At 43.1% G+C, this 14,169-nt stretch overlaps 1 protein-coding gene across 1 annotated transcript; it reads right to left on the bottom strand.

Moving 5' to 3' along the window:
- Positions 1-10,871: 10,871 nt before the first annotated feature.
- PRAMEF10 (PRAME family member 10) lies at positions 10,872-13,880 on the bottom strand. The gene is made up of 3 exons (XM_055261646.1): positions 13,594-13,880; positions 12,619-13,197; positions 10,872-11,493 (listed from the first exon to the last, which is right to left on the bottom strand). The coding sequence occupies exons 1-3, from the start codon at positions 13,878-13,880 to the stop codon at positions 10,935-10,937; spliced, it is 1,425 nt and encodes a 474-aa protein (XP_055117621.1). The 3' UTR covers positions 10,872-10,934.
- Between the last annotated feature and the right edge of the window lie 289 nt (positions 13,881-14,169).

Genomic DNA, 14,169 nt, shown 5'->3' with positions numbered 1-14,169 from the left:
CTGTCTGGTGTCCTCCATGATTGCTTCACCTGGCTTAACAATTTTAACCTAAGGAATCTCAAGTTACTCATGGGGGACAAAAGGCACTAAGTTCTCTAAAATTAATGAGGTTCAGCCCAAGGAAATAAAGGCATCAAAATGGAATGTGATCGTTTTGCTCAATTCCTTTTTTTAAAATTTCTCTCTGGGCATCTGTCTATTTAGTGGGTAAATACACATGAGATGCACTTAAGGGGCCTGGACCATTCTAGGTGGGCAGTGAGGGTCAGTCACTGAAGTTCAGCCCCTTCTTCTCAGGGCCCTCACTTTTGTCCAGATGCTTAGACCCTGTTTACTCCTGATGGGTGGATTCAGAACGCTCGGTTGCTGACCATTACCTGTGCTGGGAAAGGATTTCACTGCACAAGGTGTGGCCTCTGCCGTGGAAGGGGAGCTCCACACTGTATGGGCAGGAGCCTCAGGGCATCACCAACCCATGCTTGTTCTCATGGAGGGTAGTGACCCTTGCAATATTAAAACAGTTGTGGCCAATAAAGACATCCAAATTCCCTTTTGGGGAAAATGCTTAAATTATACAGGCATATAATACATTTTACACATTTCTAGCCCACATTTAACAAACATTTTATCCTTTTGGGGAGCTAGGTCATATTGATGAGATTTTCCCATAACACTTGCTTTCTCTCCCTATCAAGGAAGACTAATGCAGTGTGTTTTGGTATCACACATCATCGGAGGGTGGATAATGATCAAGTGCCTGTGGGTGATGAGTGACCTTCGCTGTGCTGAGGGACCCTACACAAAAGGCTCCCTAGTGTGGGACCCTGCGGAGGACTCAGGGGCTGGTGCTGTTTGGCAGGAAACTGAGGAAACAGCCTCAATTTTCCCGTAGAATGAGAATGATTATGCCCACCAGCCTATGGGACCCTCTTAGGACACAGTGAGATGGTACATGGTTATGACTTGGAATGGGGCCTTTCATACAGTAAAAGCTTAATACATGCATCCTGTCTTTCTTTTTTCCTCCTAATAAAAGTCTCAGCATTCTTCATCCTTCAATCTCACCTCCTATTCCTCATAAGAGGGAGGCAGTAGGGACCCAGGGCATGCAATGGGACTCGGCTTCTACACACCGCCACCACTTAATCATGATTCCTGTAAACAGCAGGACCTCAACAACCAGCAAAGAACGGGGTGGGCAGTGCAGGACTGAATCCATCGCTAGTGATCATGAGATAAAAATTTCCAACCCACGGGACTCATGTGCCATCTGCTGTAATTTAGTTAGACCATCTGGTGTAATTTAGTGATGAAAGCAGGAATATATTAAATGGTACTTCCAAAAATCTGCTATTATGTAAATGTTTATGGAGTGTCACTATTCATTTGTCAGCTATTCTAAATAATTGGCCATGTTGCCCCAATACCCCTTGTGGTCAGAGGTAATCCAAGGACTTTCTCCAATTGGAGAAGATTTAATAGAACAAGGACTTTTACAATTCCTTGTCCCAATCCATGTAACACTTCCATCCTGCCAGATATAAAACCTGACAAGGTTAATGATTTGTGCAAGACTTACATGCAATAAAGAAAATTGTAATAGTGAGATATACTGTGGCTTCACATGAAACATCTTGTTATATAAGGTGACTACAGACTCTAAATGGTACCCAGTGAGAGATTTCTCCTCTGCCTTCCTTAGTATTCCAGTTGATGAGGACAGTCAATACCTGTTGGCCTTTACCTGAAAAATTCAGCAACACACGTGGGTTGTAACGCCACAGGGGTTCACCGGAGTCTCATCATATTTCTCTCAGGGATAACACTGGGACCTGTTAACCTTACCATTCCCTAGAAATTCTACTCTCATTCAATATGCAGTAGGTGTGCGGTTATGTTCTCTTACCAAGGGAGACTAATAGATTCCGTTTATCTCTTAGAGCAGTTAGCTTACAAGGGCCCTAAGACCTCCATGAAAACTTTTCCATTCTCTAGAGAAAAGATCCTTACTTAGGACATAATCCAAGTGCAGGGAAAGCTTCCATCTCATCTGAAATAATAAAGACAATCCACGGTTTCCCTAGTCCCATAACAATGAGGAGGTGCCCTTTTACATGTGAGACATTGTAGCTGTTGGTTTCCAAATTTCTCTCTGCTGGCATCATTCTTATAATGAACTCACAAAAAAACTTTGTCCCAGTGAGCTTGTCAGGGGAAGATAATTATGAACAATCTGGCTCTACCACAACCTCCAGCTTAGGACTCCCAAATTAGATAATATATTTGGGTATTTGTCACTTGAAATCTAATGTTGAAATGTAAATGTTGGAGGTGGGTCCTAGTGGGAGGTGCCTGGATCATGGGATGGATTTCTCATGAATGGTTTAGCACCAGTCCCTTGGTGCTGTCCTCGAGATAGTGAGTGAGTTCTCATGAGATCTGGTTGTTGAAAGTGTGTGGCACTTCCTCTGGCCCTTGCTCCTGGTTTTGCCATGTGAGATACTGACTCCCTGCTTTGCCTTCTGCCATGATTGGCAGCTTCCTGAGGCCTCCCCAGAAGCCTGTGGGGATGCTTATTACACAGCCTGCAGAACCCTCAGCCAGTGAAATTTATTTATTTCTTTTCTTTTCTTTTCTTTCTTTCTCTTTCTTTCTTTTTCCTTTCTTTCTTTCTTTCTTTCTTTCTTTCTTTCTTTCTTTCTTCTTTCTTTCTTCTTTTTTTCTTTCCTTCCTCCTTCCTTCCTCGCTCCTTTCTTTCTTTCTTTCATTCTTTCTTTCTTTCTCTTTCTTTCTTTCTCTTTCTTTCTTTCTTTCTTTCTTTCTTTCTTTCTTTCTTTCTTTCTTTCTTTCTCTTTCTTCCTTCTTTCTTTCCTCCTTCCTTCTTTCTTTCTCTTTATTCCTTCTTTCTTTCTCTTTCCTCCTTCCTTCTTTCTTTCCTCTTTCCTTCTTTCTTTCTTTTCTCTTTCTTTCCTTCCTTCCTTCCTTCCTTCCTTCCTTCCTTCCTTCCTTCCTTCCTTCCTTCCTTCTTTCCCTCCTTTATTTTTTTTTCTTTAGGCGGAGTTTTACTCTTGTCACCCAGGCTGGAATGCAGTGGTGCGATCTCTGCTCACTGCAACCTCCACCTCCCAGGATCAGGTGATTCTCCTGCCTCAGCCTCCCTAGTAGCTGGAATTACAGGCATGTGCCCCCACACCCGGCTAATTTTGTATTTTTAGTCGAGATGGGGTTTCTCAATGTTGGTCAGGCTGATCTCAAACTCCCAACCTCAGGTGATCCTCCTGCCTCCTCCTCCCAAAGTGCTGGGATTACAGGCATGAGACACTGCACCCAGCCTCTTTCTTTTTTTTTCTTTTCTTTTCTCCTTCCTTCCTTCCTTCCCTCCTCCCCCCCTCCCTCTCCTTCCTTCCTTCCTTCCTTCCTTCCTTCCTTCCTTCCTTCTTTCTTTCTTTCTTTCTTTCTTTCTTTCTTTCTTTCTTCTTTCTTTCTCTGTTCTTTCTTTCTACTTTAAGTTCTGGGATATATGTGCAGAACGTGCAGTTTTGTTACATATGTACACACATGCCATGGTGATTTGCTGCACCCATCAACCCGTCATCTACATTAGGTATTTCTCCAAATGCTACCCCTCCCCTAGCCCTCCACACTCCGAGAGGCCCCAGTATGTGATGTTCCCCTACCTGTGTCCATGAGTTCTCATTGTTCAACTACCACTTATAAGTGAGAACATGCAGTGTTTTGGTTCACTGTTCCTGTGTTTGTTTGCTGAGAATGATGGTTTCTAGCTTCATCCATGTCCCTGCAAAGGACATGAACTCATTTTTTATGGCTGCATAGCATTCCATGGTGTATATGTGCCACATTTTCTTTATCCAATCTATCATTGATGGGCATTTGGGTTGGTTCCAATTCTTTGCTGTTGTGAATAGTGCTGCAATAAACATACATGTTCATATGTCTTTATAGTAGAATGATTTATAATCCCTTGGGTATATACCCAGTAATGGGATTGCTGGATCAAATGGCATTTCTGGTTGTAGATCCTTGAGGAATCGCCACACTGTCTTCCACAATGGTTGAACTAATTTACACTCCCACCAACAGTGTCAAAGCATTCCTATTTCTCCACATCCTTTCCAGCATCTATTGTGTCCTGACTTTTAATGATCACCATTCTAACTGGCATGAGATGGTATCTCGTTGTGGTTTTGATTTGCATTTCTCTAATGCAAATCAAATGACCAGTGATGATGAGTGTTTTTTCATATGTTTGTTGGCTGGATAAATGTTTTCTTTTGAGAATTGTCTGTTCATATCCTTCACCCACTTCTTGATGGGGTTGTTTGTTTTTTTCTTGTGAATTTGTTTAAGGTCCTTGTAGATCCTGGATATTAGCCATTTGTCTGATGGATAGATTGCAAAAATTTTCTCCCATTCTGTAGGTTGCCTGTTGACTCTGATGATAGTTTCTTTTGCTGTGTGCTCTTTATTTTAATTAGATCTCATTTGTTAATTTTGGCTTTTGTAGCCATTGGTTTTGGTGTTGTAGCCATGAAGTCTTTGTTCATGCCTATGTCCTGAACGGTATTGCTTATGTTTTCTTCTAGGGTTTTTATGGTTTTAGGTCTTACATTTAAGTCTTTAGTCCATCTTGAGTTGATTTTTGTATAAGGTGTAAGGAAGGTGTCCAGTTTCAGTTTTCTGTTGATGGCTAGCCAGTTTTCCCAACACCATTTATTTAATAGGGAATCCTTTCCCCATTGGTTGTTTTTGTCAGGTTTGTCAAGGATCAGATGGTTGTAGATGTGTGGCATTATTTCTGAGGCCTCTGTTCTGTTCCATTGGTCTACATATCTGTTTTGATAACTGTACCATGCTGTTTTGGTTACTGCAGCCTTGTAGTATAGCTTGAAGTCAGGTAGCATGATGCCCCCAGCTTTGTTCTTTTTGCTTAGGATTTTCTTGTGTATACAGGTTCTTTTTTGTTTCCATATGAACTTCAAAGTAGTTTTCATTGGTAGTTTGATGCTGATGGCATTGAATCTATAAATTACCTTGGGCAGTATGGCCATTTTCATGATATTGATTCTTCCTACCCATGAGCATGGAATGTTCTTCCATTTGTTTGTATCCTCTTTTATTTCATTGAGCAGTGGTTTGTAGTTCTGGAAGAGGTCCTTCACATCCCTTGTAAGTTGTATTCCTAGGTACTTTATTTTCTTTTAGCAATTGTGAATGGGAGTTCACTCATGATTTGGCTCTCTGTCTATTGTTGGTGTATAGGAATGCTTGTGATTTTTGCACATTGATTTTGTATCCTGAAACTTTGCTGAAGTTGCCTATCAGCTTAAGGAGATTTGGGGCTGAGACAATGGGGTTTTCTAGATATACAATCATGTCATCTGCAAACAGGGACAATATGACTTCTTCTTTTCCTAATTGAATACCCTTTATTTCCTTCTCCTGCCTGATTGCCCTGGCCAGAACTTCCAACACTATGCTGAATAGGAGTGGTGAGAGAGGGCATCCCTGTCTTGTGCCAGTTTTCAAAGGGAATGCTTCCAATTTTTGTCCATTCAGTATGATATTGGCTGTGGGTTTGTCATAGATAGCTCTGATGATTTCGAGATACGTCCCATCAATACCTAATTGATTGAGAGTTTTTAGCATGATGGGTTGTTGAATTTTGTCAAAGGCCTTTTCTGCATCTATTGAGATAATCATATGGTTTTTGTCGTTGGTTCTGTTTATATGCTGGATTATGTTTATTGATTTTTGTATGTTGAACCAGCCTTGCATCCCAGGGATGAAGCCCACTTGATCATGGTGGGTAAGCTTTTTGATGTGCTGCTGGATTCAGTTTGCCAGTATTTTATTGAGGATTTTTGCATTGATGTTCATCAGGGATATTGGTCTAAAATTCTCTTTTTTTGTTGTGTCTCTGCCAGGCTTTGGTATCAGGACGATGCTGACCTCATAAAAGAGTTAGGGAGGATTCCCTCTTTTTTTATTGATTGGAATAGTTTCAGAAGGAAAGGTACCAGCTCCTCCTTGTACCTCTGGTAGAATTCGGCTGTGAATCCATCTGGTCCTAAACTTTTTTTGGTTGGTAAGCTATTTATTATTGCCTCAATTTCAGAGCCTGTTATTGGTCTGTTCAGAGATTCAACTTTTTCCTGGTTTAGTCTTGGGAGGGTGTATGTGTAGAGGAATTTATCCATTTTTTCTAGATTTTGTAGTTTATTTGCATAGAGGTGTTTATAGTATTCTCTGATGGTAGTTTGTATTTCTGTGGGATCGGTGGTGATATCCCCTCTATCATTTTTTATTGCCTCTATTTGATTCTTCTCTCTTTTCTTCTTTATTAGTCTTGCTAGCGGTCTATCAAAACCGCTCAACTACATGGAAACTGAACAACCTGGTCCTGAATGACTACTGGGTACATAATGAAATGAAGGCAGAAATAAAGATGTTCTTTGAAACCAACAAGAACAAAGACACAACATACCAGAATCTCTGGGACACATTCAAAGCAGTGTGTAGAAGGAAACTTATAGCACTAAATGCCCACAAGAGAAAGCAGGAGAGATCTAAAATTGACACCCTAACATCACAATTAAAAGAACTAGAGAAGCAAGAGCAAACACATTCAAAAGCTAGCAGAAGGCAGGAAATAACTAAGATCAGAGCAGAACTAAAGGAAATAGAGACACAAAAACCCTTCAAAAAATCAAAGTATCCAGGAGCTGGTTGTTTGAAAAGAGTTCCACTAATGTTTTCTATGCATAGAGATAAATTACCAGTAATGAAATCAATAATTGTCATAGGCCACCCATGTGCACCTATAGCTTCTTCTCAGTGCCAAGTCACTTAATTATAAATATTAACCAACCTACCAAAGGAAGGATAACACCTTATCATGAAGTTAGCATCCTCAGTTGCTACCCAACTGTGTATGAGAGCAGGTTCTACTACTACTTGTGATCCTTCCCTTTCATTTAAACGACTCCATAGCCAGCAATTGCTTTGGTTAATGAGAGTGGCTACATTTTGAACAGGAGACCTTAGAAAGTGCTTGCTTTGAGTGGTGAAAGTACCTAATAAAATAAAATATAGGTTTGAGCATTTTGTGTTAATACAAAACAAAACCAAGTCTCAGTCAATGGAAGAAGATCAAATGGAGTCTTGTTCCATTGTCTTGGAAAAGCTGTCTACTATGTGGTGACATCTGCTTCTAGGGAAGGCTTTTCCTTGGATACCCTTAATTTTAAGTCACCTGGTACGGTCCCATCCAATGCTGCTCAGGGGCAGATATCCCTTGGTGTCATTTCTAAAGGATGCAATCTCCAAATGCTTGGGAATGAAGCTCTAAGCATCACTGAAAGCCTCCTTCACCTACTGGAAATAGTGTTTCAAATACTGCATCAAGGTCTTGCAGTATTGAGTCATATTGTTACTGAATGATGGGCTCACTCTCCTAAGTGCATAGAACCCAATACTATGACACCATCTTTTGAGAAAAGAAAAAAAAATTAGGCTGGGCGTGGTGGCTCACACCTGTAATCCTAGCACTTTAGGAGGCTGAGGGGGCAGATCATGAGGTCAGGGGTTCAAGACTAATCTGGCCAACATGGTGAAATCCCATTTCTGCTAAAAATATAAAAATAGCTGGGTGTGGTGGCATGCGCCTGTAATCCCAGGTACTCAGGAGGCTGAGGCAGGAGAATTGCTTGAACCTGGGAGGCAGATGTTGCTGTGAGCTGAGATAGCACTACTGTACTCCAGCCTGAACAACAGAGACTCTGTCTAAAAAAAAATTAATAATAATAATCCAGTTTTATTTGTTAGTTTAGCTAATTTTAGTTTCAAGATACCATTTGTTCACTCAACCTTCGTAGAATACCAAGGATAATGAAGTTAATGGTAGTGCCATTGAATCTGAAAAATTTTACCTGTGTGATCACCTGCCCAGTAAACTGAGTTCTCCTACCATTGGAGATTTCTCCAGAGATGCCCCAGAAAGGAAACACATGTTATAATCATTTATTTGCTATGACTGTGGCATCATCCTTTCTAAAAGGGTAAGCTACAATGCATCCTGAAAACGGACACACAATCACAAGAATTATAGCCTTTTTACATGGCTTACTGTCACCATTGGTCCATGACATTTCTCTTACAGCTAGATGTGTGTATGTCTATCTATTCATATCTATATCTATGTCTATTTACTTTTATTACCATGATTCACTTCCACTCACTTTTCCATAAACAGCCACTCTACTCTTTGACCTAGCCTTGAATTTGCATGTGACCTTATAGGATATAAGTATATGGAAAGTATATAGAATATATGCTTGCATTTTCATCGGTATTTATTTTAGTCCACATATATGCTATACAGTATAGCACCAATGCACTCCAGCCTCCAGCCTAGGTGACAGAGCGAGGCTTTGTCTCAAAAAAAACAAAAAAAAAACCTTTGAGGACAAAACCTTGTTCACTAATGGTCTATATTTAATGTGCTTCCACTAGAAGTGAGAAATTCTCATAGTTTACATAAGATCTTAAAATTATTGGCCAGGCATGGTGGCTCATGCCTGCAATCCCAGCACTTTGGGAGGCTGAGGTGGGCAGATCATGAGGTCAGAAGATTGAGACCATCCTGGCTAACACAGTGCAACCCCATCTCTACTAAAAATACAAAAAATTAGCCGGGCGGTGGTGGGTGCCTGTAGTCCCAGCTACTCAGGAGGCCGAGGAAGGAGAATGGCATGAACCCTGGAGGCAAAGGTTTCAGTGAGCTGAGACCGCGCCACTGCACTCCAGCCTGAGACAGAACGAGACTCCGTCTCAAAAAAAAAAAAAAAAAATAAATAAATAAATAAATAAATAAATAAAATAAATCACTCCAAAGGCTTATCTACTATTTGTAAAAGTAGTAACTACTTTGTCTTTGACTATATGACAAGCTCTAGTAAGGGTGTATATTACTGTAAATTCTTCCGATGTAAACTCTAAAATAAACACAAAAGAATTAACCAACTTTTAAAACAGGAAAAATAGGCTGGGTGCGGTGGCTCACGCTGCAAAACTCTGTCTCTGAACAAATAAAAATAAAAATAAAAAACCAACAGAAAATAATAGATGCTAGGGAGGATATGGAGAAATGAGAACCCTGGTACACCATTGGTAGTTATGTAAATTAGTACAGCTACTGTGGAAAACAGTATGGAGTTTCCTCCAAAAAATAAGAATAGGATTACCATATGACCCATAAATCCCACTGCTGGATATATATCCAGAAAAAAACCTACCATGTTGGTCAGGCTGCTCTCAAACTCCTGACCTCAAGTAATCCACCTGCCTCAGCCTCCCAAAATTCTGGGATTACAGGCGTGCACCACTGCACCTGGCCTGCACTCCCCTATTTATTGCAGCACTATCCACAATAGCCAAAATATGGAATCAACCAATGTGTCCATCAACAGATGAATGGATCAAGAAAATGTGGTAAATACACACAATAGAATATCATTCAGCCATAAACATGAATGAAATCCTGTCATCTGCAACAACATGGATGGAACTGGAGGGCATTATGTTAAGTGAAGTAAGCCAGATACAGAAAGACAAACATAGCATGTTCTCACTCATATTTGGGAATTAAAAACATGAAACTTAAAAGTAGTAAAATGACTGTTATCAGAAGCTAGGAAGGGTACTGGGAAATGGATAATAAGAAGGGGATGGTTAATGGGAATAAAAACACAGATAGGAATAAGATCCAGGGTTCAGTAGCACAATAGGGCAAATCACGTTGACAATAGTTCATAGTAAATTTCTACATAATTAAAACAATGGAATTGGAATGTTGCTAACACAAAGAAATGATAAATTCTTGAGATGGTGGCTATCCCTGTTACCATGATTTGAACATTACACATTTTATGCTTGTATCAGAATATCAGGCCAGGTGCAGTGGCTCATGTCTACAATCTGAGCACTTTGGGAGGCTGAGACGGGTGGTTTGCCTGAAGTCAGGAGTTCAAGACCAGCCTGGTCAACATGGTGAAAGCCCCCTTTCTACAAAAAATACCAAAATTAGCCAGGCATGGTGGCGGGTCCCTGTAGTCCCAGCTACTCAGGAGGCTGAGGCAGGAGAATTGCTTGAACCCAGGAGGCAGATTTCTAGAGACTTCTGATGTATAAATGTCCAAAACAGGTTGATGAATCATGGAAGACACCAGAAAGTTTCCATTCAGGTTCCTTTTATTTTTGACATTTTTAAATAACCATCCTTGCAGGGGTAACTTCTGCATCAGTCTAGAACTTCAAGTTCCATTTCTGAGTCCAGGACACAGGTCCCTGAAGGCCTCATCGATGCCAAGTCAGCATTTTTACCCAGTCCTGCCCCTGGCTGAGTCACCTTTGTTTTTCCACTCACAGTGAGCAGGTGCTTCAAATACACAGCTGTGTGCTTCCTTTAAGAAGCGGCTGACTGGGCCCTGCTGCTCACACCTGTAAACCCAGCACTGTAGAAGGCCAAGGTGGTCAGATCACTTGAGGTCAGGAGTTTGAGGTCAGCCTCCGCCAACATCGTGAAGCCCTGTCTCTACTAAAACTACAAAAATTAGCCCGGTGTGGGGGCATACACCCATAACACCAGCTACTGGGGAGGCTGAGGCAGAAGAATCACTTGAACCCAGGAGGTGGTGCTTGCAGTGAGCTGAGATTGTGCTGCTGCACTTCATCCCGAGGGACAGAGTGAGACTCTGTCTCAAAAAATAAAATAAAACAAAATAAAATAAAATAAAATAAAATAAAAAGAAAAATATAAAAAATAAAATAAAAATTTAAAAAATGCACCCACGTACAATATTTTAGTTCCCATGTGTCCAGAAGAAAGCTTATCCATCCCACTAACCAGGCCTTCCCTAAGAGCAAAGATGGAAGTCCACGTTCTCAGATGGCCCAGAGCCACAGGAAGGGCAAGGGGTGGGACCAAAGAAGATCCTCTTGGGCTGCCTGACTTCCCTGAGTGTACGCATCAGCTCAGCCCGAATTGGGGCGAGGATCTCCCAATTGACACGACTCCTGTTGTCAAGACTCTCCAGAGGGGCAGGATACAACTCCAGGCCTAACTTGCTCAGCCCACCTGTGTGACGCAGCAGGTCTTTCAGAGCATTCGTGGAGGTCTCATTTCCACGAAAGTAGAAGGTGGTGAGCTGGGAACAGCGGCTCAGGGCAGGCAGGAGGACCCTGAGTTGGGGGTCCTGGATCCGACAGTCCTCTAAGACGAGGGTCTTGAGAGTAGCAGCAACTTTCTCCAGCAGAACTCCAAGGGGCTCAAGATTGGTGGTCCACATTAGGATATAAGTCAGACGCAGCTCCTTTAGCTGACTGAGGCTTGGGTACTGAGACAGACACTCCATGTCCTCATCAGCTAGGTAAGCATTACAGAATGTAAAGGCCCACAAGGGGTTCTTGAGGTACCTGCGGAGAGCAAGAAGTTAGTTATGGGCAATGGTGCCAGTTAGAGGAGGGGGGTGGGAAATAATCTCAGTGGTAAACTTGAAGTGGGAATTGAGTAATTCTGCACCTTACTACAACACTGGTGTTATAGGAACCTGCAATGGGGAAGCCTGTTTCACCCAAACACAAGTTTGTTCCCATCATCAGATGATGGTTCCCATGCAAGGTGCTGCCTGATGAAGACTCAGATCATTCAGGGGCAGCTCCATTTTAGGCTCAGTCCTTTCACCCTTGCCTGTGTGATAGGTACCACTCTCACGCCTACTCCCTCACCCTCCATCCCAGAAGCATGCACTTCTCATATCAATTACCTTTCCTGGAGTTCAAAGCAACGTTTTACAGACAGGGAATTAGAGACAGGGTCATTGGTGTTTACTAAGCTGCTGAAGACAGAGCTGCTGCTGTGAAATGCACAGGTTTGATGCACTTTCTCTTTTTTCTTTTTTTTTTGAGACAGTCTCACATTGTAACCTGGGCTGGAGTGTAGTGGCACAAACTCAGCTCACTGCAACCTCCACTTTCCTTGCCTCAGCCTCCCAAGCAGCTGGGATTACAGGTGCCTGTCACCATGCCCGGTGACATCTTTTTTGTATTTTTAGTAGAGACGGGGATTCACTGTGTTGGCCAGGCTGGTCTCGAACTCCTGACCTCGTGATCTGCCTGCCTCGGCCTCCTGAAGTGCTGGGATTACAGGCATGAGATACCGCGCCTGGCTACTTTCCCTTCTTTCATACCCTCCTCTGGATGAAGAATATGTTTTCATCATACTAACTTTATACACTCTTCCTCACAAGGAATTCACAAATGCACCCTCACTAGATCTGAACCCCCAACTAACTGGCTCCCTACACATCTCTCTCTGTAGCATCTACCCCAAGCCATCCCTCTGCCCTTATTTGAGTGGTCTTGTGATACCCACTTCAGGATATAGAGCACTGAACAGCATAATGAGTTGACATTCTAGCATCCCATTCCCTGTGACATCACCAGTGGCTGGCACACAGTAGATGCCCACTAGCGTTTACTGTGAAAAAGAACAAAAGTCTGTGGTATGGTCTGCAGAGAAAGCTCACCATCATTTCTTACCTGAGCAGGTGCTCCAGGTGCTCTTTGATATTACTGATCTTTCTTATATAAAGTATCTGGGGGTAGTACAGGCAGAGGAATGGAGATTCCAAGTCAGGAATGAAATGCCATTGGCCGCTCACGTATAACTTACGCCCATAAGTGAAGGCTAACAAGAGTTTGCGAAGATTGCTCATCTGGCTCAGGTAAGGGGCAAACTTTCCTGTTTTATTCAGAGAGGACTTTTTCCAGACTTCCAACTCCTGGATACTCTCTGGGTATATCCTTTCCAATAAATTTCTGAAACTTGAACTGGGCATTGAGTAATTCTGCACCTTACTACAACACAGGTGCACTAGACCTCTTCTGTAGTGGATCCACCTGCAGAGGTAGCTCAGGCATTCATCCAGCGTAATTTCCTTTAGGCAGAGGTCTATGAACACCTTGAAGGGCTGGTGCTCTCCCATCCTTGGACAGTCCTCCACTGTCTGCCTCTTACTTATGGCCTCTGGGGAGCAGGAGAAGACCTTGACTCCAGACCATATGGCCCAGAAACTCTCATCAACATCCCGCAAATCCAGCACTTGAAGTTTCCACCTCCTGTGAGTAACATAGGGGAAAAGCTCAGAATGTAGGCAAGGACCCACCCCTGACCTGAGCTTTCACTCCACATCCAGGACATCAGTCAGCTGCTCCTGTCCTCAGTGCTCCTCCTTCTGTCTCTTCTCCATCTCGTTCCCCCTTGGATTCTGCCTGGTACCCACTTCTAGTACCTTTACCTTCCAGTGAGAGGAAGCAGGCTCCTGTTTCCTCGGTGGACCCTGTATGGTGAGCAGTCCTTTCCCAGAAGAGCTGGGCAATGCCCAGGGCCTTTCATGGGCACCATCAGAAGCCTCTGAGCCACCCTAACTCCCCAACCCCACCGCTCCTCCTGAGCCAGCTGTCCCTTCCCTGGAAGCCTGGACCCTTCCCCCCAGGCCACCTGAGTCACCTCACCTGGGGCGAACCTTCTGGTCCGCCAGTGTATCCAGTCCCCTCAGGACAGCTTGCAAGGTCTCCAGATGAGGTGTTTTCATCAGGGATCCCAGAGGGAGGCGGACGAAGGGCCAGGCCTGCACCATCAGCTTCAGGGCCTCAAAATGTCTCATCCTGAAGGCCTCCATGAACATCAGAGGGAAGACCTCCCTGGGCAGCTGGTCCAGGGTGAAGATGGTCAAGAACTGGTTCCTCAGCAGGCTCTGCCCTGCCAGCTCCAGGAGTCTGGATGGGGACTGGAGGCTCATTCTGACAAATCTGCAAGAAAAACTCTAGAGGACAGTCAAGCGAAAAGGCAAGTTTCTCGGGCCATTCCCCAGCAACCCCCACTTCTCCCAGGGCCAAAGTCATTTCTCTAGCATGTGTGAAAGAGCCCTCAGTTTACTCCAATTCCTTTCTGCAATAAGTGGCCACAGAAACCTAGTTCTACCCTTGTGGTACCAAGAAGAGTGTGTCCCAACTTCTAAAGAGCAGGCAAGATCACTCCTACTCCATGAATTATTAGCCACTGCTGCAATAAACTCATAGCACTGGCAA

This window comes from Symphalangus syndactylus, chromosome 22, assembly GCF_028878055.3.
Source record: "Symphalangus syndactylus isolate Jambi chromosome 22, NHGRI_mSymSyn1-v2.1_pri, whole genome shotgun sequence".
Lineage (NCBI taxonomy): Eukaryota > Metazoa > Chordata > Mammalia > Primates > Hylobatidae > Symphalangus > Symphalangus syndactylus.
Note: the sequence above shows the minus strand (reverse complement) of the source record. Positions and strands in the feature narration are given on the sequence as shown.